The sequence below is a fragment of the Anabas testudineus genome, chromosome 3 (assembly GCF_900324465.2).
Source record: "Anabas testudineus chromosome 3, fAnaTes1.2, whole genome shotgun sequence".
In the NCBI taxonomy this organism is placed as follows: Eukaryota; Metazoa; Chordata; class Actinopteri; order Anabantiformes; family Anabantidae; genus Anabas; species Anabas testudineus.
Window position 1 is genome coordinate 12,687,668 of NC_046612.1, and position 19,904 is coordinate 12,707,571.

At 40.7% G+C, this 19,904-nt stretch overlaps 1 protein-coding gene across 1 annotated transcript; it reads right to left on the bottom strand.

Annotated features, from left to right (window-relative positions):
• Window positions 1-369: 369 nt before the first annotated feature.
• On the bottom strand, window positions 370-19,857 carry pla2r1 (phospholipase A2 receptor 1). Its single transcript, XM_026378498.1, is given in 31 exon segments — window positions 370-1,341; window positions 1,513-1,548; window positions 2,359-2,535; window positions 2,626-2,748; window positions 3,063-3,197; window positions 3,297-3,477; window positions 4,256-4,491; window positions 5,410-5,551; window positions 6,293-6,432; window positions 6,606-6,723; window positions 7,240-7,376; window positions 7,479-7,582; window positions 7,992-8,056; window positions 8,922-9,029; window positions 9,031-9,083; window positions 9,422-9,457; window positions 9,546-9,681; window positions 9,786-9,870; window positions 10,441-10,586; window positions 11,082-11,290; window positions 11,379-11,548; window positions 11,659-11,771; window positions 14,001-14,111; window positions 15,113-15,276; window positions 15,386-15,580; window positions 15,898-16,047; window positions 16,833-16,946; window positions 17,053-17,217; window positions 17,666-17,839; window positions 17,930-18,310; window positions 19,553-19,857. Coding segments are annotated over 31 exon segments (4,467 nt in total). The 5' UTR covers window positions 19,698-19,857; the 3' UTR covers window positions 370-1,123.
• Between the last annotated feature and the right edge of the window lie 47 nt (window positions 19,858-19,904).

A 19,904-nucleotide genomic window follows, 5' to 3' on the forward strand; every position in this document is an offset into this window, starting at 1 on the left:
GGAATGCTCTGTTCTTTGAAATGTAAATGTGTAGACATGGCGAAACAGAAAGAAAATGTGTGGTACTTTGCCCTGTAATAGCATCTAGACAAAAGGAGTGACCAAAGGTGTAACTAATGAACCTACATCGTAACCACCCATCCTGAAAAACTGGCTACAGTACAGATAGTGAGACACTACACTGAGTTATTATTTCTCATCCAATAAAAGGTCCATACACTATATCATATTAATTTATTTCATTTTGAAGGTTTTTAAATCTTCTTTTGAACTGTACATTATGATTAGTCATGGAGCCACACTATTGTTGCTGCCCAGTGTCTTGTTAGCTTCATATGGTGCATGACACTCAAAAAACAAATAAATCAATTAGGCCTAATTGCAATTTATTAAAACACAAAGACAGTTGTGCAAAATACATCTCATAATGTGATCTGCATCACGTTTCTGTTAATTTTGAACATACAAAAAAAGCCTCAACACACAGCTTACATACTTAAAAATAACAATACAAAAGTAATACTGACAAAATTGCTGCAGCATTTGTACAGCACCTGGTTTGTGAGAGAAATATACAAAATAACATCACAAATACCTGTAATTTCTAATTTGTCATCAATGTACCTCTTATTTATAAAAGTGAATGTAACTTTTAACTCTCACATGTATACCTGTTTAAATCATATTAAGTAAAAACCTTTCGTACTATCCAAACAATTTCTTATCAGTTATAACAGATTTCAATCAAATAATATGCCTTTTATCAAGTTTAAATAGTCTAGCATCCCTTCTTCAACACAAACTTTGTTAGTCCATTCAAACATCAGGAATTGAAATGTGGGTTCTTCAGTGTCAGCACAAAAATACCATATACCATTTACGAACATATGTCTTATTTGAATTATTTGAATGAATGTTCTGAAACATTGAGAGCAACCGGGATCCCTCAAACACATTCTGACATTTAAGAAAGAAATATTTACCAGTATCATCTCACCACTGTCCTGAGGAGTCAGCATCACAGCTTTACAGTGTCATGAGGCATTCATGCCTGATGGTGAAATGATGAGAGACAGACGGAGAACGGGTGGACAACAGAGAAAGGACGAGCAGTCACTGAGTGCTAATCTCCTGAATGAGCCTCTAGGTTTGTGATCAGCACGTTTCCATCTGACTCTGTAGCCTGTGAGCTGGTTTGTCTGTAATAAGCACTGCCGAGCATAGGGAGGCCGTGAAAACGTGCAGCGTTCCTCTTGTACACAAACCACGTCACTCCTGCCAGCAGAGCAAAGATCAGTACAGCCACCAGCACTGCAGTGGAACTGATAGCATGATGTCCACCTGAAACAGACACACGTTTAAGTAGTCATGCTTTTGAATCTTGTGACATGAATACATGTGAATCTGTAAATGACAAGTGATTGAATGTTAGCATTAAACAATGTGCTCATACAGGACACGTTACATTTATCTAAAGTGTGTTCAAAGGTGTTCAAATAAAGTGTATTTCACCATTTAGTGGTTCCACTTCCACCTCAGTTACCACCTCTGCAAAAGAACACATGCAGTGATGTTTAAATAACTTGTATAAATGTGTTCTGTACAGATATGAGCTGCGACAAAAACCTGCTCTGTCATTACTTCCTTAAAGCTCATAACTATGAAATGTAAACTAGACATTATTAAATTACTGTGGTCATCGTCATACTGTACAGCAGCTGGATCAATACACAACACAGGTCCAAAAACTGAGAGAGAGAGAGACGTGACACAGCAGAATAATGAAGCAAAATGGTTTTAGCACAACAAACAGATTATTTGCAGTGACATCATGCTGTGCTCAACTTCACAGATCAGAAAAAAGGATGTATATATAAATATCTGGCCTATAAGTCACTACTGTAAAAGCTCCACAATCTTCACCTGCTAGCTGCTGATGGTCTCTGCTGTGTGGTGACGGGGATGTAAAGTACAGTGGGAATGAAAACACTGATGGGAGTGAACCAAAACAGTTAAGTTGTGAAAACCACAACCATGAGCTGGAAGATAATGAAACACTCAAAGTCTCTGATAATTATGTTGTTTATAGAAGCTTTACATTTTGTGGGTGTGCAATTTTAAAGAAAACCCAAAGTAAACTAAATAGGGCATTTTCTTTTGTGTTCTTACCTCATCTTGTTTATACTGTCTTATACTATCTATCTGTTAATTTAGTTTTTCTTCTTTAATTTTAACCCCGTAGTGTTGTTACCCGGGTAAACGGTACTTCTCATTTTATTTAATATTATTCTATCATAACGTTGGGTCAGTTCAGTGAAGACCCCAGATCTCTAAGCTATAGCCTGTGATCCAACTTACCTAAGACAGATTTGCAGACAAAGCCGAGCCGGTCGGTGCACTGTGACAAGTGCCACACACCATCATTCACTCGGGTGGTAACACAGACATCTGCAGTCAGCTGCTTGGAGTCTGGGGCCTTGTTGGGCCAGTTGGTGTAGTCCATAGGCGAACCATCCACCCAGGACATTAAATCAGCTAAAAACAGAGGCCACAGTTTAATAAATTGGACTGCAGTGGATCATGATCGTCTGATGGGTCAGTGGGTGTGATGCTGTAGATTCTTACTGTCAGTGTTAAAGTACATCCCCAACCACACACTCTGGTGAAGGAACCCTACTGACCACAGCTGCTCCAGGACAAAACGGTTCTCTGTCTCACTCTCAATGGTCAGGACATCTGAGGTGTTGACTAGAAAGTGGCAGCAGCACAGCAAACTCACAAATACTCTTTTTGGCATTCAGGGATCAATGGTTATTGGTGTTTTTACTAAGTTAGATGAGATACAACCTTTATATAGTGAATGTGTGGCTATAGCCAGTGGTAAGAAACCACTGCTTTCTAAAACCTAATGCTGCTCAGAGCAGCTTCTCTATATAACCTTTTTGGGGAACATGCCCTTCTAGCCAACAAATGACATCACTGAAACAGCCAAGTGTTTCATTTATTTCTCAGATCTTCGATTGTGATACTACTGTGATCTAAACATCAACATGAATCCATACCTTTCTGCCTGCAGTGCTCCCTTGACTCTTCAAATGTAAGTTTCTGCACCACAGGCTCAAAGGTGTAACAGCTATGACCAAATTTTACCCACGTGGTTGGACACTTCACCTCGTATGAAATAAATGGTTTATTTCCTGAAAGAGAAAATGATGTGTATTTTCACCGATGAGTAACAGCAAGCAAAGCAGCTGAAGAGAAGCAGGATTTTCATGATTCACTTGAGGAGCACTCACTTGGTGGGGCAACGTGACACAGAGCTCCTGGTAGCAGGGTTTCGCAGTCTGCTCTCCGCCAGCCCCCGTTCACGTCCATGTACACACATTCTCCCATCACAAAGTCGTCATCGTCATCTGCTGCGTCCCAGTGCGTGTACACTGTGTCGCTGCCATCTGACCACTGATAATTGATGCCGCTCTGCAAGGAAGTACAATAAACAGGTTAGTAAAGAAGCAGCAGCTGTTGCGGCACTCCTCCACTAAGACTCTATGCTCCTTGTATAGAGAGGTGTTTTTCCAAATCTAACTGAGAAGCTTTACAAAAGGGATGGGCATACTCTGCAGAGGTACTGCAGACACTGTTGCCTTGTCTCAGATTTCCTACATAACCACATCTTTAAGTGGTTGGAGTGTATAAACTGGTCATTTGGAAGATTTTTTTAGCCTGTGTATGCAGCATTGGTTTTTACACTGTGTAGTTTCAACATTGGCACGTTTCCCACCTGATGACTTTTAGACTTGATATTTGTGTATGTTACTGAAGTTACCAAGCATGATATTTGCTAACAAACTGATGGTAATATATAACGAGTAGGATGAGATCTGTAGTTTCTAAAGTGCATCTCATGCATGCAGAGGTCTATTGTCAGCAATTCATGATCATTAACCAGTATTAAAAGATTAGTTTTGGCAAATACACTTAAGACTTACAGAAAATATGTTCACATGCTTAAAAGGAAGCTACAGATGGTTAGTTTAGTATAATGGCTGACAGAGACAGTCTAGTTGTTTCTCACAGTTATGAGTCTATAAGCTAAACTGTGTATAAAAGTGTATCATATTAACTATAGAAAAAACAAATATATAGAAAAGCAGACAAACACACACGATGCCACCTTTCTGACTCAACCATGTAGTGTTATTGTTATAACACGGTGCAGAGATATACAGTACAAATTGCACAAGAGGATACATACGTCTTGACTATACAGTCCAATCCAGTGGGGGACTGCCAATCTATTGACAAGGACAGTAAGGAAAGCCTGGTGGTAGGCATCTGTAACGCTCACTAGGTCAGAATCATTCTCTATGCACATATGCATCGCGTCGTACCAGCTCATGTTGCCAGACACAACCTTGTAGCTGCGGCTCCTGTACTCAATATTATCAGGAAGCGGGTGGTGATAGGAGTGGGTGGGGGATTTGGATATATCTGCAACGAGAAAACAAGACAAAAGAGAAGAGTGTGGGAAGAAAATAAGGGCTCAAAAGCAGGATCAGGATATTCATGTTCGTTTTTGGAACATACAGGAGGTAATTATGACTGATTTACTGTCACTCACTAAATCAAAAATAAAGAAAGGTCACACCATGTTAACACTGAAATGTGACTCCATTGTCAGTGGTGTCTCTATGGTTTTATTACATTCAAGAAAAATATGCCAGCCTGGCATATTAGTCATACATTTTTTTTTATTTGTATCATATCATTTAGCACTCACATTCATGGTTATTATTGTGTAGAAAAAACAAATACTTAGACACGTTAATTAAAACATTTTTGGAAACTAAAATAAAATAATTCACACCCAATGTACATTCCCAATGTAAATGTGAAAATGAAACATGCAAAAGCATCATGTTCCAGGGAACCAGACCAGTAATACAGAAGTCAGGGGGAAAACCCAACAAATCTTAGAATTCCCGTTCAAAGGTTTCCATCAAACCAAACACATGTAATTTATAGAAAAAGACACAGAGGGAAGGAGCGATAAGTGTTAAGCACTTATGGTGCCTGTAAATATCAGTGTGTTTTCTCATTCGTTAATGTCTGTTAATGACACGTGTGCACTATGTTCAGTTTTGTTAATTGTTGCTTATTTGTGAGCCCATACCCCACTATGTGTCATGTCAGAAATGAAGAATCCACTTCAAGAAGATTTTAGTTTTTGACTTGCAGAGAAAATTATTATATGAGAAGTTCACGAGAGACCAGTGAGCATCAGAAAGCTAGAGCAGTCTGACGACAAGCGAAAGAAAGATCTGCTGAAAAACACACAGACAGAAAGTGAAAGACAGAAAATGAGAGAAACAAACAAACAAAATTATGAAGCGCCTGAAAAGAGCTTACCTTGAGGTTTTTGACAAACAAAGCCATACCCACTCTCGCTGCACTTCTCATCGTACCATTTCCCTGTTATGTGGAAGTTGTGGTTGTTGGACAGAACTGTACACAGTGGTTCAACAGCAGCTCCACTGAGCCAGTCATCCTCCTGTGGGGTTCACCAAGTACATATCAGTACACACAAATACACACAAATACACACAAACCCCTTCACAAGCCTCAGTTCCCACGTCTTTAGATTCGTAAGTTCCATCAACATTTGGTGTGTTTGTCCAGATGAGATCATGGGTACAGCTCTGTTCACACCATGCATGTTGCCGCAACACTACAGCTCTGGCCACAACAGCCCTGACACACCCCAGCTCCTCGACCGTGTCTGGTGTTCACCAGTACTGTAACATTAGAAACCTTTTACCACATCAAACCATGACTTCTCAGAAACAAGGTTGTTAGAACTAAAAGTGATCAACCTATTGTATTGGAGGTAATTTCTCCAGGAAACGCCAGTGATACTGCTTTGAGAATATATTATATCTGAGAACAGTGGAGTCTCCTGCTTTGTAATTCAATCACAGCATAACCCTGCATTCCCCTTCAGAGTCTCACAGTCGTCCATCTGGCATAGTTACTACTGAAAAAACAGACCAGGAGCTGCAGTGAGTGTTCGCTGAGAGTACTGGTTTAAAAAACACTACATGGAGAGTGTATGGGTGTATGGAGAGTACTGTACATATAGTGATTCACACTAGAAGTCCCTCTCTGAACAGAAACACACACACTTAAGCCCAAAGAAAAAAGGTAAGTAAATGTCTTTGTAAAAGCCAGGACATGATTTGATGATCATTCCTGACAGCTAACAGTGTACGTCAGCATATAGTATTCAGCTTACGGTCAGATAGCTCTTTGGTTCAATTGGAGACCAGTTGGTGTAGATGACTGATTTCCCATTGGTCCATTTCATAGTGTCCTCATCCCGCAGACCAATCCACACTCCTACAGAGCTGCCCTGGAGCAGCATGGTGATGTAGGCTGCAGAAATGATGGCATGACAACAGCAAAATAAAAAACAGCAAAATAAAAAAACAGACGTCAAAAATAGAGCAATATCCCTCTTTCACGTGCGCAGTTAGGGAAGAGCACAACAAAAAGTGACCTTGTCTAAAGTGTTTGTTTATTAAATGTACAGTTCACTTTGCCTCCACCTTGTTCAATCTCATCTTCTACAGCAACCAGCGAGCCATCGAAAGAGGCGCAGATGGACTGGGCATCGTTCCAACTCTTTCCCTCCTTTGGACTGCCAGGGAGGTGAAGCAGGAGACACTGCCAACACACACACACACACACACACATCCCACATAAAGCATGAATATTACATTGTGAAATGCTAATCGTTAGTCCCCCGTCACCACCAGGACTCATGTTCGGAACACTCAGGATTCAGAGTTAAAAAATAATCCAAGAGCAGGAAATAGCTTCATGTTACACGTGAAACAAAAAACAAACAGCTGATTTTGTTCATCGACAAGAGCTCTTGCTCTTATGATTCAATTTGACAGATTTTTGGTAATGTTACACAATGCATTTACTTTGAATTTAATAGTTTAAAACCAGTTAGATATGGCTGCACATGTGACCCTTGAACCACAAATTCCCCAGTTTGAGTCTGGTTAGGAACTGGGGCGTAAGGAGGTTCATCAGTGGGGGGTAATTCACTCAAGAACAGTGACTATAAACATAAACATCCTGCATCAACCCCAGAAGCAGCTGGGAATTTTTGAACTGATTCCTGTGGGAGAACAGGGCCAAATAACAACATGTCCAAGTCTGTGTCTCAACCTTATGTCCAAAGTAGAGCCATTTCTCTGGGCATCCTCCAATGTAGTGCGGCTCCCTGGGAGTTTCCACCACAGACACGGTCTTTCTCTTGCACACGTAGCCATGAAGATTGCTGCACTTATTCGTCGACCACTTCCCTGCAACATACCAGGTGCACCTCAACACATTCAACTATGTAATTCCGTAAAAAGTGCATGATACATGCATCACTTTGTGTTCCGGTATGGCCTTGTGTTTACCTGATGAAGAGGACATGGTGACACATAACTCATTTTTCCGAGGCCCACCACTGGCACCACCTTCTGCCCAGTTCTGAAGGTCTATCTCTGTCTTATCACTCCACCTGCAAACAAATGAGCATTATTATGGCCCTAGCTGATGCCCTGGTCTTAATGCGTCTTTTCATGCATGCAACAAATGCTGTGTGTGACCAGTAAAATCTGATCACATTCTCTCTTATGTATATATGTATATATATATAATATAAAGCTTGAGTCTCTTCAAAATAAACAAGTGGTGATGGCGCCATTAAAATAAACATAACTTAAGAAGAGTGCACAGTGAGATTAAAAAGCTGTTTTTTAGTGCTGATAAGACTTGCAGATTTATGTTACAGTTCACACAACGCTCATTTCTAAAATAATGTTGGCCTGTTAGTGAAAAAAAGACATGTCTACACTCACGTGCTGACAGCAGTAACAGAATCAATAGCGGTTATGGGAAATATTCAACAAGCTCCAAAGAATACACACCTGACCTCCTCTCCAAGCTGCCCAATGGATAAGCCGATCCACCAGTCAGTCGGGCCGAGGGAGAGCTGCGGAGACACGGTGAAAGAAACAGAGATGAACAAGCACTTAACTTTACTTTTACCATCCTGCACAGTGATCCAGTCTTTGCGGGACTACAGTGTAGAGCAGAAAAGACTGGATTAGGCCATTCAGCCGCTCTGCTAGGCCCGTGCTCTGTTGCCTTGTTTTGTTCCCTTTATCCCTCCCAGGTCTTGACACCACAATAGACTTCTTCAGCCTGGTCCAAAAGGCCGCTGGCACAAAAAGGCCCAGCCTATTTCTTTCTCTGTGTGTGGGAGCACTTGAGCATGAAAGTGCCCACGTTAGGTCCATTTTAGTTCTTTGGTGTGTGTCAGAATAGACTTTTCTATTAGTGTTTGTATTACGAACAAGTGTGTCCATTGTGTTTACACTTGTTGATGCGGGTGTTTGTTTTTCACTGTGTGTGTATGTGAGCAGATGGTCTAGTGGGCCACTTAATGAAGCCTCTTTGAATAAGGTTCATTTTGATTAGACTGTGGGAGTATTTACACAGGGAAAGTAGATTCTCTCTAAAATCACAGTATAAAATGTAAAGACGGGGGACAAGATTTCATTCACTGAGGCTTTTAATGCTTGTGTAATTAAAGAGATATATTGCAGGGCAACCGACTAGTTCTTTCTGTTTTTATGAGCTAAAATTGTTAATTTCTAAGTTTTATCAATTGTTTCTTAAATCTTGTTTGACATGTTTTAAGAAAATATAATGAAATATGTAGTAAATATAGGATCTACTACTGGTACATTATGTTTAATTATGTTTAATTGTACTAAACAAATGGTATTGCTAAATGGATGTGAGTGAGCTTTAGATAATTCACAACCAAATTTGGATTAGAGGGGATAACAGACTCGCCGCAAGCGCTCCTTGACGAAGTGCAGCTCCTCTTTGGAGTGAATGGACAGCAGAGAAGCTCCCATCATCTGACAGGCCAGGGAGACAGAGTGCCAGTCAAAAGGGCTTCTTGACCAGCAGGTACTCAGCTCCGCGATAAAACACCCAGGGCTCGCTCTCTGCGGTGGAGCCAGGACACAATTTTAAATGAAAACAAACACAGTACAATTAATGAAGGTATAGTGTTTTATTGCAGTCCCACTAAATGTTTAGATTAAAACCTAATCTTTTAGAATCTGTACAATATCCTTTATAAAGGCCTCAGTGAAGAAAGAAACTATAAAAAAGCCAAAGCAAGACGCTGCAGAGTAGACAAATGAAGCTTCATGTAGTCGTGTTTTAACCAAAGCAAACACAATTTGCTTTATATCATATACAAATGAAGACAATATCTAAATCATCACATTTATCCAGTTTGTATATGTCGATATAAATGTAGTGAAAAATTTTTACTTACGCTCTGTGTACCAATAGGGTTTTTTTAATTTATCTCCTGAAACATAAATCAGAATTTGGTGAGATACAATCAAAATATTTGGTTTTGAAGTCTGTTTGGAAAGCGCTGGTATCAGGGTATATACCTCTGGACAACTTGCAGATCCACTCGTGTTTGGTGTCACAGGGCTGTGGGATGACAGTGTTGGTCAGGTTGCTGAACACGGCACAGTCCCTCCTGTCATCCTCCTCGTTCTTATCCCCTATGAAGGACGTCACCACCTGCACACACACACACAGACAAAATGAAACCACGAGGGACATAACTTCTGAATATTAGTGTAAGGCAGGTGCAGATACATTAGTGAACATCTCTGTGTTCTTACAGGAGAGCCGTCTGACCACTCCCAGGATCCAGGATGTTCAGGGTCTCTCTTATTTAAACCCACCCAGAACCAGCGACCCTCTGTTCTAAAAGAAAAGAGGAGAACAAAAACACACAAGCAGCTCTTAGCCGTAGTAGCCGGATAGCACCAGTAAGAAAGTCTTGAAGAATCTTCTGCCACTCTTTTGCAAGTGAGCCAGAGTGAACTTTTGTTGTGTCTCTCAAGTCTGTTGCTTAATTTCCATTAATGCTAGCTGTACCACCATGGCATAATCGATACTCAGCTTTTAGCTCGTCAAGTGTTTCCACGTTCACTGTGGTGAGTGAGAGGAATGTCGGGCTCCCACGATGAGAAACAGACTATGTATTCACATTTTTTAACAATACAAATACAGGTAAATATTATAGATCTTGCATTTAGGAAAGAAATTATAATAGCAAAATTAAAACCAAATACCTATTTAACAAACAAATATCTGGATATAGAGCTCCAGCTCTACAATGATGAATAACAAAATTTTTTCTATCAAATCACATTTTATCCCTGAATAAATAAAATCTGTTCTCACAGCTCTCTTCACATCAACACATCAACTGACTTTTTATCAGTTCCCATGACATTCCTGCACTTATGAGGCCCAGAGGGCTGTACCAACCCTTCAAACATGGTACTGAGGAGCTCCTTAACAAACTCCTGCTCCTCATAGTGGTGGAAACTGGCCAACTGAGCCCCGAGGGCCTGACAGAAGAAGTCTGCTTCCACCCAAGAGCGTTTCATCAGGACTTTCTCGTCGTGGAACACCTGAAGGGCAAAAAGCATTATGAGCTAGAAATACTAGAAAAAACTAACTACAGAAATATATCACACACAGAAACACTTTTTTGCATTTATTTCTGCATATATTTTAATTTAATTAATTTAGTTTCCCATAGTCATGTGAGCTAGCAAATAAATAATCCTATATAAGTAGAGTTAAATACTAGTGTGTACACCCAGTATTGATTTGGTGTCCTGTCCAATACGTACCCTGTCTGTCAACTAGTGCACGCTGGAATAGATTAGAGTCCAGTGTGACCACGAACAGCACAGAAATAAATGCATGAATGAATGACTGAACTATGTTTGTGTCACCGAGGGTGAAGTTCTATTTATGGCCACTTAGCTAATGCTTCACTATTCAATGGAGACTAGAGAAGAGAGGTAAGGACACAACATGACTATGAAAAGATCAATTGGAAACATAAGTCAGGACGGAGAAAAGAAAGAAGCACAGAGCTAAGATTAATGTGATCCAACCTTAAAACAGTGAAGCAGCCCAGAGAGTGATTCCCACCCAGGAGGACAGGGAGCATAGGCATCAATGTGGTGCTCGGGCATCTGGACATCATGGTAACTGCTGATGCTTCGCTTGCACACTGACAAAGCCTTGTAGGACTTGCAGTCTTTCACCTCCCAGTGACCCAGAGCAGGTCCACCTGACATAGCAACACAGCCACCAGCACTGACTAACGAAAGGAGAAGATCAGTGAGTAGAAACGATTGAAAACCAAAACCCAATCACAGTATGCTTTTTCGTGATTCCACAACAGCCACCTGGTTGGTGTTTGTTCCAGTTTGTGAAGGTGAGAGGCAGAGAGGACCCATTGTGAGGAAGCCAGCTGTACTCTCCCTTCTTCCCCTGGTCCATGAGGCCAATCCAGTAGTACATGCTACTGTTGGCCCCACTCGCACTTAACAGACTGTTGACAAAGGCCTGTTCAAACCTGGTGGCACGAAGAAGAAGACAGCAGAGGTTAGGAGAAGGGCATCACAAAGAAACAAAAAAAGTGCTAAGACAAGTCAACAAAATGCATTGTTTATACAATAAACTAACCTATTTTCCATAGTAAGAAGGGGAGATTTGCAGTAATATCCCATGACTGCATCTTCATGGCTCTGCTCATGGCTAGTCACTGTGTAGCAGGAGTGGCCGTGTCGCTTCCAGCCCTAAAACAGAATCCACTAATCACACTTTATCCATGTTGTATTTCATACAGCGCCTTTATTAATGATTTCTCCAATGCATTTATTACAAGTAAAAAATTAAATTTAAGATATCTGCAGGACTGGTACAAATTCCACACAAACCTGTAGAAGAAAATTCAGTTTTGTTGTGAAATCCAGATATTAATAATTTAGTCTGACTAGTCTAAATTCAATAGATTAAATAGAAAAAGATATTTTTCATTTTACAATATACAAAATGAACAATGCACAATTTTAGCACTTGTGCGAGTTGTGTGAGTGACAGAATTTACATTAGAGATAGGTGTGTGTGTATGACTGGTTAAAATAGTCATTAAAGATCACTACTATTACATATTGACTGGTCATAAATATCTGTATCTATCTATAAATGAACATGATAATGATATTTTAATATAATTAAATTAAATGTATCTAAGAAGGTAGTCAAAAATATATATTTTACTGTGTCAAATTAAAGAGCTCTTTAATTGGAATCATAACTAGTCAGAATGAAATTATAGACATCTGAATGAGGAATCCTCACTAATTGTTTGTAACTGTAATGGCAGCCTGTCAGTCAATCAATGCAGGAGGGTGTACAAGACGTTTTCATAAGCTTCGGCAATAAGCAAGAATAGTACTGACAAAAAAAAAAACAGAAGCATATGGTTCATACATTTTTTCCAAGAAATAGAAAAATGCTTCTTTCAAGTACAATAAATCTTAGTTCCTGTTTAAAATTTCTAATAGCACCTACCACAAAATAATGTCGATGAGATTAGTTTATCAGGTTTTTGGGTTTGAATCATGACAATGATCAGATCTATCAGACCCAGACCTGATGATGGAACTAGATGAAAACGTACTGCTGAATGAAATCTAGAGACACATTTCACAGCAAAAGATCCAAAAGGGTTCAACCAAAACCAAACACCTCAACCTCATGGTGGCAGCACAGGGAAAATCAGACGATCACCAGCTGTTAGAGTTCACCCTCTGGCGACCAGTTAAGAGTGCCGGATAGTGCAGCTCCTGCCAAATGACTAAATGTAATGCAAATGTAAAACTGGACCAATGTGGTGGCACTGTCACCCACTGAGCCATTTTTAGCATGGAAGGTCTATGTGCTGATTCTTGTAACTGTATCTGTTCAACGACATGTAGGCCTGAGTTGGGTAGTGTGCTGTGTGTGTTTTGACAGGTGGTGATGTTTTGCCCCCCCTTTACCCCCATATTCCATCTTCTCCCCATCCAACCTATACGTTGGGTCTAGAGTCCTATGCTAACAAAAAAAATTTAAACGAGCGCATAAAGATGATTTTGTAAGACCAATGGGGTCATTGTAAGGATTACACATTGTTACCTGATATAGTTCAACAAAGGCTAAAGTGGAAATCATTGGTTTGTTTGCAAAGCCAACCAGGAATGATCAAAGATGGCTGTCCACTACCATTGTGTCTTCAGGAATGCCTTTTGGAGGATATGAGTGACTCAGGAGGCCGATATTCTTGTAAACAGAGTCAAGGAGCAACATGAATGCCAGACAATACGTCAGCAGCCGAGTGAATCAGCTCATTGTGCTTATGAAGGGGCAATTTACTCAGTTGAACTGCAGCAGGCGTGTGCCTCTGCCTGGTGCCCGTCCTGATCTGTATGGAGCTATTGTAACTCAGCATTGAGCATAATCTGCCTGACAAAGCTAAAAATAAACCATTTTAATTTAAGCTGAAAATGTAAAAGTTTCAGTTCTTACTAGTGTGGCCAAAGCATTAAAATGTAATTTTATCAAGATATCAAGTCAGATTTACTTGATATCTTACTTTAATATGATTAAATGAGAAATTGTCATTTGCAAAAGTTGTCTCAGACAAAGGAAATAAGGAATAAACAAATGCTGATGAAACTAAATCCTTGTGGAACAATTTCAAGCCAAGGGCTTTGTGTGTGTAGATGTTACCTTTGCTGTGCCACACTGTTGTTGACCTCTTATCAGATGTAAAAAAGGAAGATTCAGCATTATGTAATCTGCAATATGGAGCTGTTGTTTTTGTTTTATTTCCTACTTCTGTGAGCTTAAGGCAACCGTTCAGCTACTACACAAAACAGTCCCACAGTGGATGAAAGGGTTCCCTTGTCTTGCTTCAGCAACTGAACATATGCTGACAAAAAAAAAAGCACGTGCTTGTACTTGTGCATTCATGTTCCTACCTCGGGACAGCCCTCATCCCAGGTTCCAAGGTGATGAATGGGATTCTGGCTTTCTCTTCTACACACAGCAGGCAGTCGCTCCTCACATGACGCTAAAAGCCAGTTACCTTCCTGTGAAAGAGTTCAACATTTTAATCTCACTATGGCGGAACCAGAAAGGTTCCCTCACTAACTAAAAGAACTTCATTACTAAAAATCCACAATGCAAATTATTTTCCACAAAGCTTTGTTTGATCTGTGTATTTATATCCAGTCTACTCGATTTTGGTGGATGATTATTATACCCGACCAACATAATACACTGTGCTGCAGATAAAATGTAAAATATAGAAAAACTGAGAAAATAGTGAGGGTGAAAGAGAAGAGAGAAACTACATAAAGTGTCTAAAGACTAGGATTACATCCAAAAATAAATGAATGATTGAAAGAGTTCCTGTTCACAGAGTGTATGCAGCACGAGGAAATTCACGTTATTATCGAAAGTAATTAAATGTTGGTTTTGTAAAAACATCAGGTAGCAGATGAAATAAAATGAAAGCGAAAATAGAAAAGAGCAATGTAAACAAATACTGTACACCTTATTTTGAGCTAGTTAATAGCAATTTTATCTAATAATAATGTAACACTAATAACATAATAGTCGTTAGCACTGTTGCCACCTAGTTAACAAAAAACACTGGTTTACAAAAAATGACCCATGCAGTAAAGGCTGAGCTGTATTTAAACTTGTAGTTTTGAAGTTGAATAACTTAAAAGCATCATTTATGTAGCATTATTAATATACAGTAGAAAAAGTTTTCCTTAAAATCCAGGTGTAATACGGCTCTTACATGAAGTAATGAGAGTTAGTTTAGTTTAGACGGTATTACAATATTACTGTGTGCAATTTAAGCAATAAAAAGAAAAACAACCAGTTGATCATTTTAATGGGCTTTTCTAATATTATATTATTAGTGCTGCTCTTTACCAAAGCAAAATGATCTCTTATCAGATTACTTGGTTAATTGATGGAATAACTTGTAGAATACTCAATTAAAATAATCACTAGCTGCACATCTACTTCTTCTTATTTAGCTTCTTACATTAATAGAAGCACAAACTGTGTTTCTCACCTTACTGTCTGCTTTCGCGCACAGTGCTGCATCTGTTAGGTTGTGAGGAGGGTGATACTGCTGCCAGAGAGTCAGAGTTACCGGGGATCCATCGGACCACTCTATAGCTGGTGACGATGCCTGTTTCCAAAGACCGATCCAGACCTCCATACTGTCCTTAGAAACTGCAAAACATGAGGAGATGCACACGGCATTTGATGCATCCAAAGAGTGTCTGTAACAAACTGCACATCATATATCTGCATTGCATGAACCATGGACCATGGTACTTACAGTTGGTCAGGAGGTTGAGCAGCATTTCAACATCAGACAGAGAGTGCAGGCTGGTGAGGTTTGCTCCATGAGAGCCACACGCTCTGGAAGACTCCTCCCAGCTTCCTGCTTCTGTTTCTGACAGCACCCAATAGCAGAAACCATTATGAGGCCACCAGCCATTAGCACACTCTGTGTGAATATACTGCCAGTTCTCTGTAAGAGGAAGAACAAGCAGGAGATGAGAGGAGAGAAGGAGAAACCTGGACAGCACAGACCAGAATAACACGTTTTTACAGCACAAATTCACAGCGGACATTGTTTTGGTCTAGCCGCCAACAGTGCAACAGAGAGGAAGGTCAAAAGTTCACTCCCCAGGTGCTGTGCAGATGTTGAGGCCAAGAGCTACAAGAGTAAAACAAATACTTCTACATTTAATACTTTGTCTCATAATTCATCCCTCTGCAGAGTCAGATAAGTGGTCTGACATGAATGCATCGCGTGTGTTTGTCTCATGTGTGCAGTACAGATACCTAGTGGTTCAGCTCTCCGGGTGTCGTTAGGTGTCTTCTTACAGATGTAAGGCAGAGCAGACTCACAGGAAAGACTTTGCCAGTGACCATCAAAGGCTGAGTTGTATACTCCACACTGTCTGTTGTCCTGTAGTGGGCTGGCAGGGAGAGCTGATGGAAACACAGAATGGGACCACTTAGGTTTGTGTATTTTAGTTTTGACCTTTGTGTTTTGGAATGCAATGCAATGCAAATATATATTTTGTTCAATCTTTCAAATCTAAGATGAAATGTTTCCACAATTATAATAAATACTGTTGTATCACGCATTATTCAGGAGACTGAGTGTCAGCCTTGACTCAGTGTCTGTTTTTAGCAGGTACATCGATCACCGTGTTCACCTTGAGCGCCAAACTAGGCGGCAAGGCTGAAAACAAATAAATGGGTGTATGACGCAAACATGGGCATATTATATCTGAGGAAATGGCTGTCCATGATACTGCCATTACATTTTATATGCATGAATGCAACTGTGGGTGTGTCTGTTGGATAACCATCTTTTCCATTTTAACCCTACAAGAAACAACATGTTTTGGTTCAACAAACACAAATGCCAGGAGAGGATGATTGAGCTCACCTCAGAATATTCATCATTCGTTTTTCCAACACGACCACAATGGATTATTTGTACAGTCATTTCTCTGTTTTACCGGCTGTTCGTAAGAAACTATTTAACTGACATAAAAAGGAGCTAGTCTAGTACCTCTGACTCATGCATTTATTTAACTCATGCACATATTTTACAATCTGGTTCGTGGCTATTCACAAACTTAACAGCTTTTTTTTGTGTGCAGAAACTTGTCTGCTCAATTTAAGGGTAATCTTACTGTCTCTTAGCAAATAGTATAATTTCAAATATGACTGTTATGAGTGTTAAAGAAACACATAATCAGTACCTGTCGTGAAATTCACCAATGATAGAGGGGCTCCATCAGACCACTGCCACCCCCGCCCATCTTTCAGGTGGTTCAGTCCGATCCACACCATCACTCCAACACTTGCCAGTCGATCTGCCACAAGACACAAACAGATGATCTGTTACAGCACAGGCTATCAGCCTGTTCCAGAAATTATAGAGTGACACACAAAATAGCTAGAAAGAGGGACAAAACCTACCTCTGATATACCTGTGCTCTGCCAGGCTGGTGATACTGAGCAGGTTTCCCCCTTGAGCCTGGCAGGTTGACAGAGCCTGACTCCAAGTTAGGATGGTGTAAAGGTTAAACTGGTAACATGCACGCAGCTCCTGGTTTGACTCCCAGAAACGCTCACAACTGGAATCTATGAATACAGTTATGACTTGGAGAGTTGGAATGCACGACACATGAAGCAAAACCAGACATATTGTGATCACAGTATATGGTACTAGATGCCCAAGTACAGTATAATCTTTTAAAAAGGTTGAAAGCAGACACACAACCATTATACCCTGATGTGATCTTTAAATATATCCTTTCAAAACCATGAGCACTGATATGTTACTAAAACAGCCTCCGCTCCTTGGAAAGGTTATATTTCACCAAGAGTTTGGAACCTAGCTGCAGGGATTTCCCCTGATTCTGCCACAGGATCGCAGTGGGCTGATGCTAAGTTGCAAGGCCTGGCTCACAGATGGTGTTGCAGCTCATACCAAAGGTGCTGGATGGTGTTGAGTTCCAGGCTCAGTGCAAAACCATTTCAGAGGCCCATTTTATCTCACTCTGGTGTGTCTATGTGCATTTTGTTTTACCTTGCATTGGACAGAAGCCCCATCTTTCGTTTTCATCATAGCGAGTGGTGGTAGCACACCAAGGAAGATGGTCTTCGAGCCCCTCAGTCGTGCACTCAGAGTACCATTTGTTGTTGTATTTAAAGGGCAGAGCGCAGGGCATGCCGTGTGCATTTCCCAGCAAAGTGTGGATGTCTGCAAAAAAAACATACAAAATATAAAAATAACTAACAAATATCCTGTGCAGACGAGTAAGAGAATATCTAAGATGTTTTAGATGTTTACCTTCATATGGATAAGAGCAGGGCCCTTCCCTAGGGGTGTTGTACCTTTTCCACTCATGGTAAGAGTTTTTTTTTACCACCACCAAACGTCCAGCCACAGCCACCTTCCACTGTGACGCACCATACAGCTTGTTTCCGATGCAGCGCCACCACAGCACAGGGAGGGACATGTCACACTCGAATGTGCCAAGAGGTTGCGTCGTATCCGAAATATTGAGGCCCAGGCACATGCTGGTGCCCAGATTGAAGAGGCGATGCCGGGAGACCCACTTCCACAGCATGTGGCGCGTCGGGCGTTCGCAGTCCTCCAGCACCAGGTTAGAGCGATCCACTGTGATGCAGCGTTTCAGAGGCTCGCTCTCCAGAATAAACAGACCCTTCTCTGGAAAAGGACGAGTGGGAGAAGAAGAAGATGATGATATGAGCCAAAGTGGGGAGAAGGAGAGACAGAGGAGGAAAAAAGAGAAGAGCAGTGGGAGAAACAAAGAGGTGAGGGACTGATGTGCATGTGTACTTTAGAAAGGTGAGGACGCATGGATTAGTCTACTAAAATATAATAAATACAGTATAAATACAGTATGACGGATCACCTCAGCTGGCTACAGAGGATCTTACATAACGCCAGTGGTTCACAAGTGGATTTCCACATTTCAATATTTCACCTTGTGGAAACATGAAGCAATGGAGAAGGACGACGAAGGCCAGGAGTAAAACCACAGTGAATAACAACATAACTGAATAACAGAACAGAGGGTGCATACTGAATGCATGACATTACTTATGTTTAAGTCACATAGTCGGAAACATTGTTTTAAAAATGTGTTGGTGAGCACATCCAGCACAAGATGGGTTAGAGTTAAGTGTTTATATATGGGAATGAGGTCCTGTGTGGGCTTTTAATTAATTCATATTTGGTGAATTCATCATCTAAAGCCTTATATTTATCTACTTGTCTATACAAAATGTCAAATTTTACCTCACATTGTGTCAGCTAAACAAAAACAAGTCTTATAATTAATCACAAAAGACAAAACAGCTGGAAGCAGAGGAGACAGTCAGTAGACAACCATTAGGGCTCCATTACTGCAACTATATTAAAATGACAATAAGTTACACATGAACATTACACATTATATATTACTCTTCACTCACTGGCCCTGTTCCTGCTGCCTCATCATTTCAGCCACATTACAAACTTCACCACGCTGAATTCAGCCTGAGTGTGAACTAAACCACATCTGTAGCATCTGCATTTCTCCTTGTGGGGTTTCACGTTAAGGAGATTCACAATGCTTCCTTCCAATAACTAACTGGTTTAGTGGACACGTTGGGCGCTGTTTTTTTCTTCATGGCTGGATTTGATGCAGCACTTGAGTTTTCGTGCCTGTTCTTTTTTTTTTTTGTCGTTGTTGTTTTAAACTTGCTCTGGGATCGCACACTTCACGTCTCCTGCGAGTCTCTCGGGACAGTTTAGAAACTCCACAAACCTCAACTCGTCAGGATTATTCCGCTTTGTCCGTTCAGCACAGTTACATAATGAAAAGAATAAGAAGAATCCTCCCAAAAAAACATGCAGACGATCGTGGACTTATTTTGCGGATTTGGCCTTATAAAAGGGACTTACTGTAATAGTCCGTGAGCTGTTTAGTGTCCAGCACCTCATCGTCCTCCTCGGTCACACACACGCAGCTTTTCACCAAAAGCACAGTTGCACAAAAAGTCGCCACAACAGCCACAGAGTCGACGCAGCGGAGCACACGGATGGACATCGCGAGTGGTTGACGTGGAAATGTCCGCACATTACGAGACTCCCGATCAGAGAAAGTATCCTGGGCTTCTTGGTCCTTTTTTCTTTCTTTTTTTTTTTGTGCCTCACAGAAGAAAAACTTTTGCACAGTGAAGTTTTCAGCGGGGGGGAACCAGCGACGTCACGTCTGACGGAGGAGCTGCAGCAGCTCTGCGGCTGTTTTCACCGG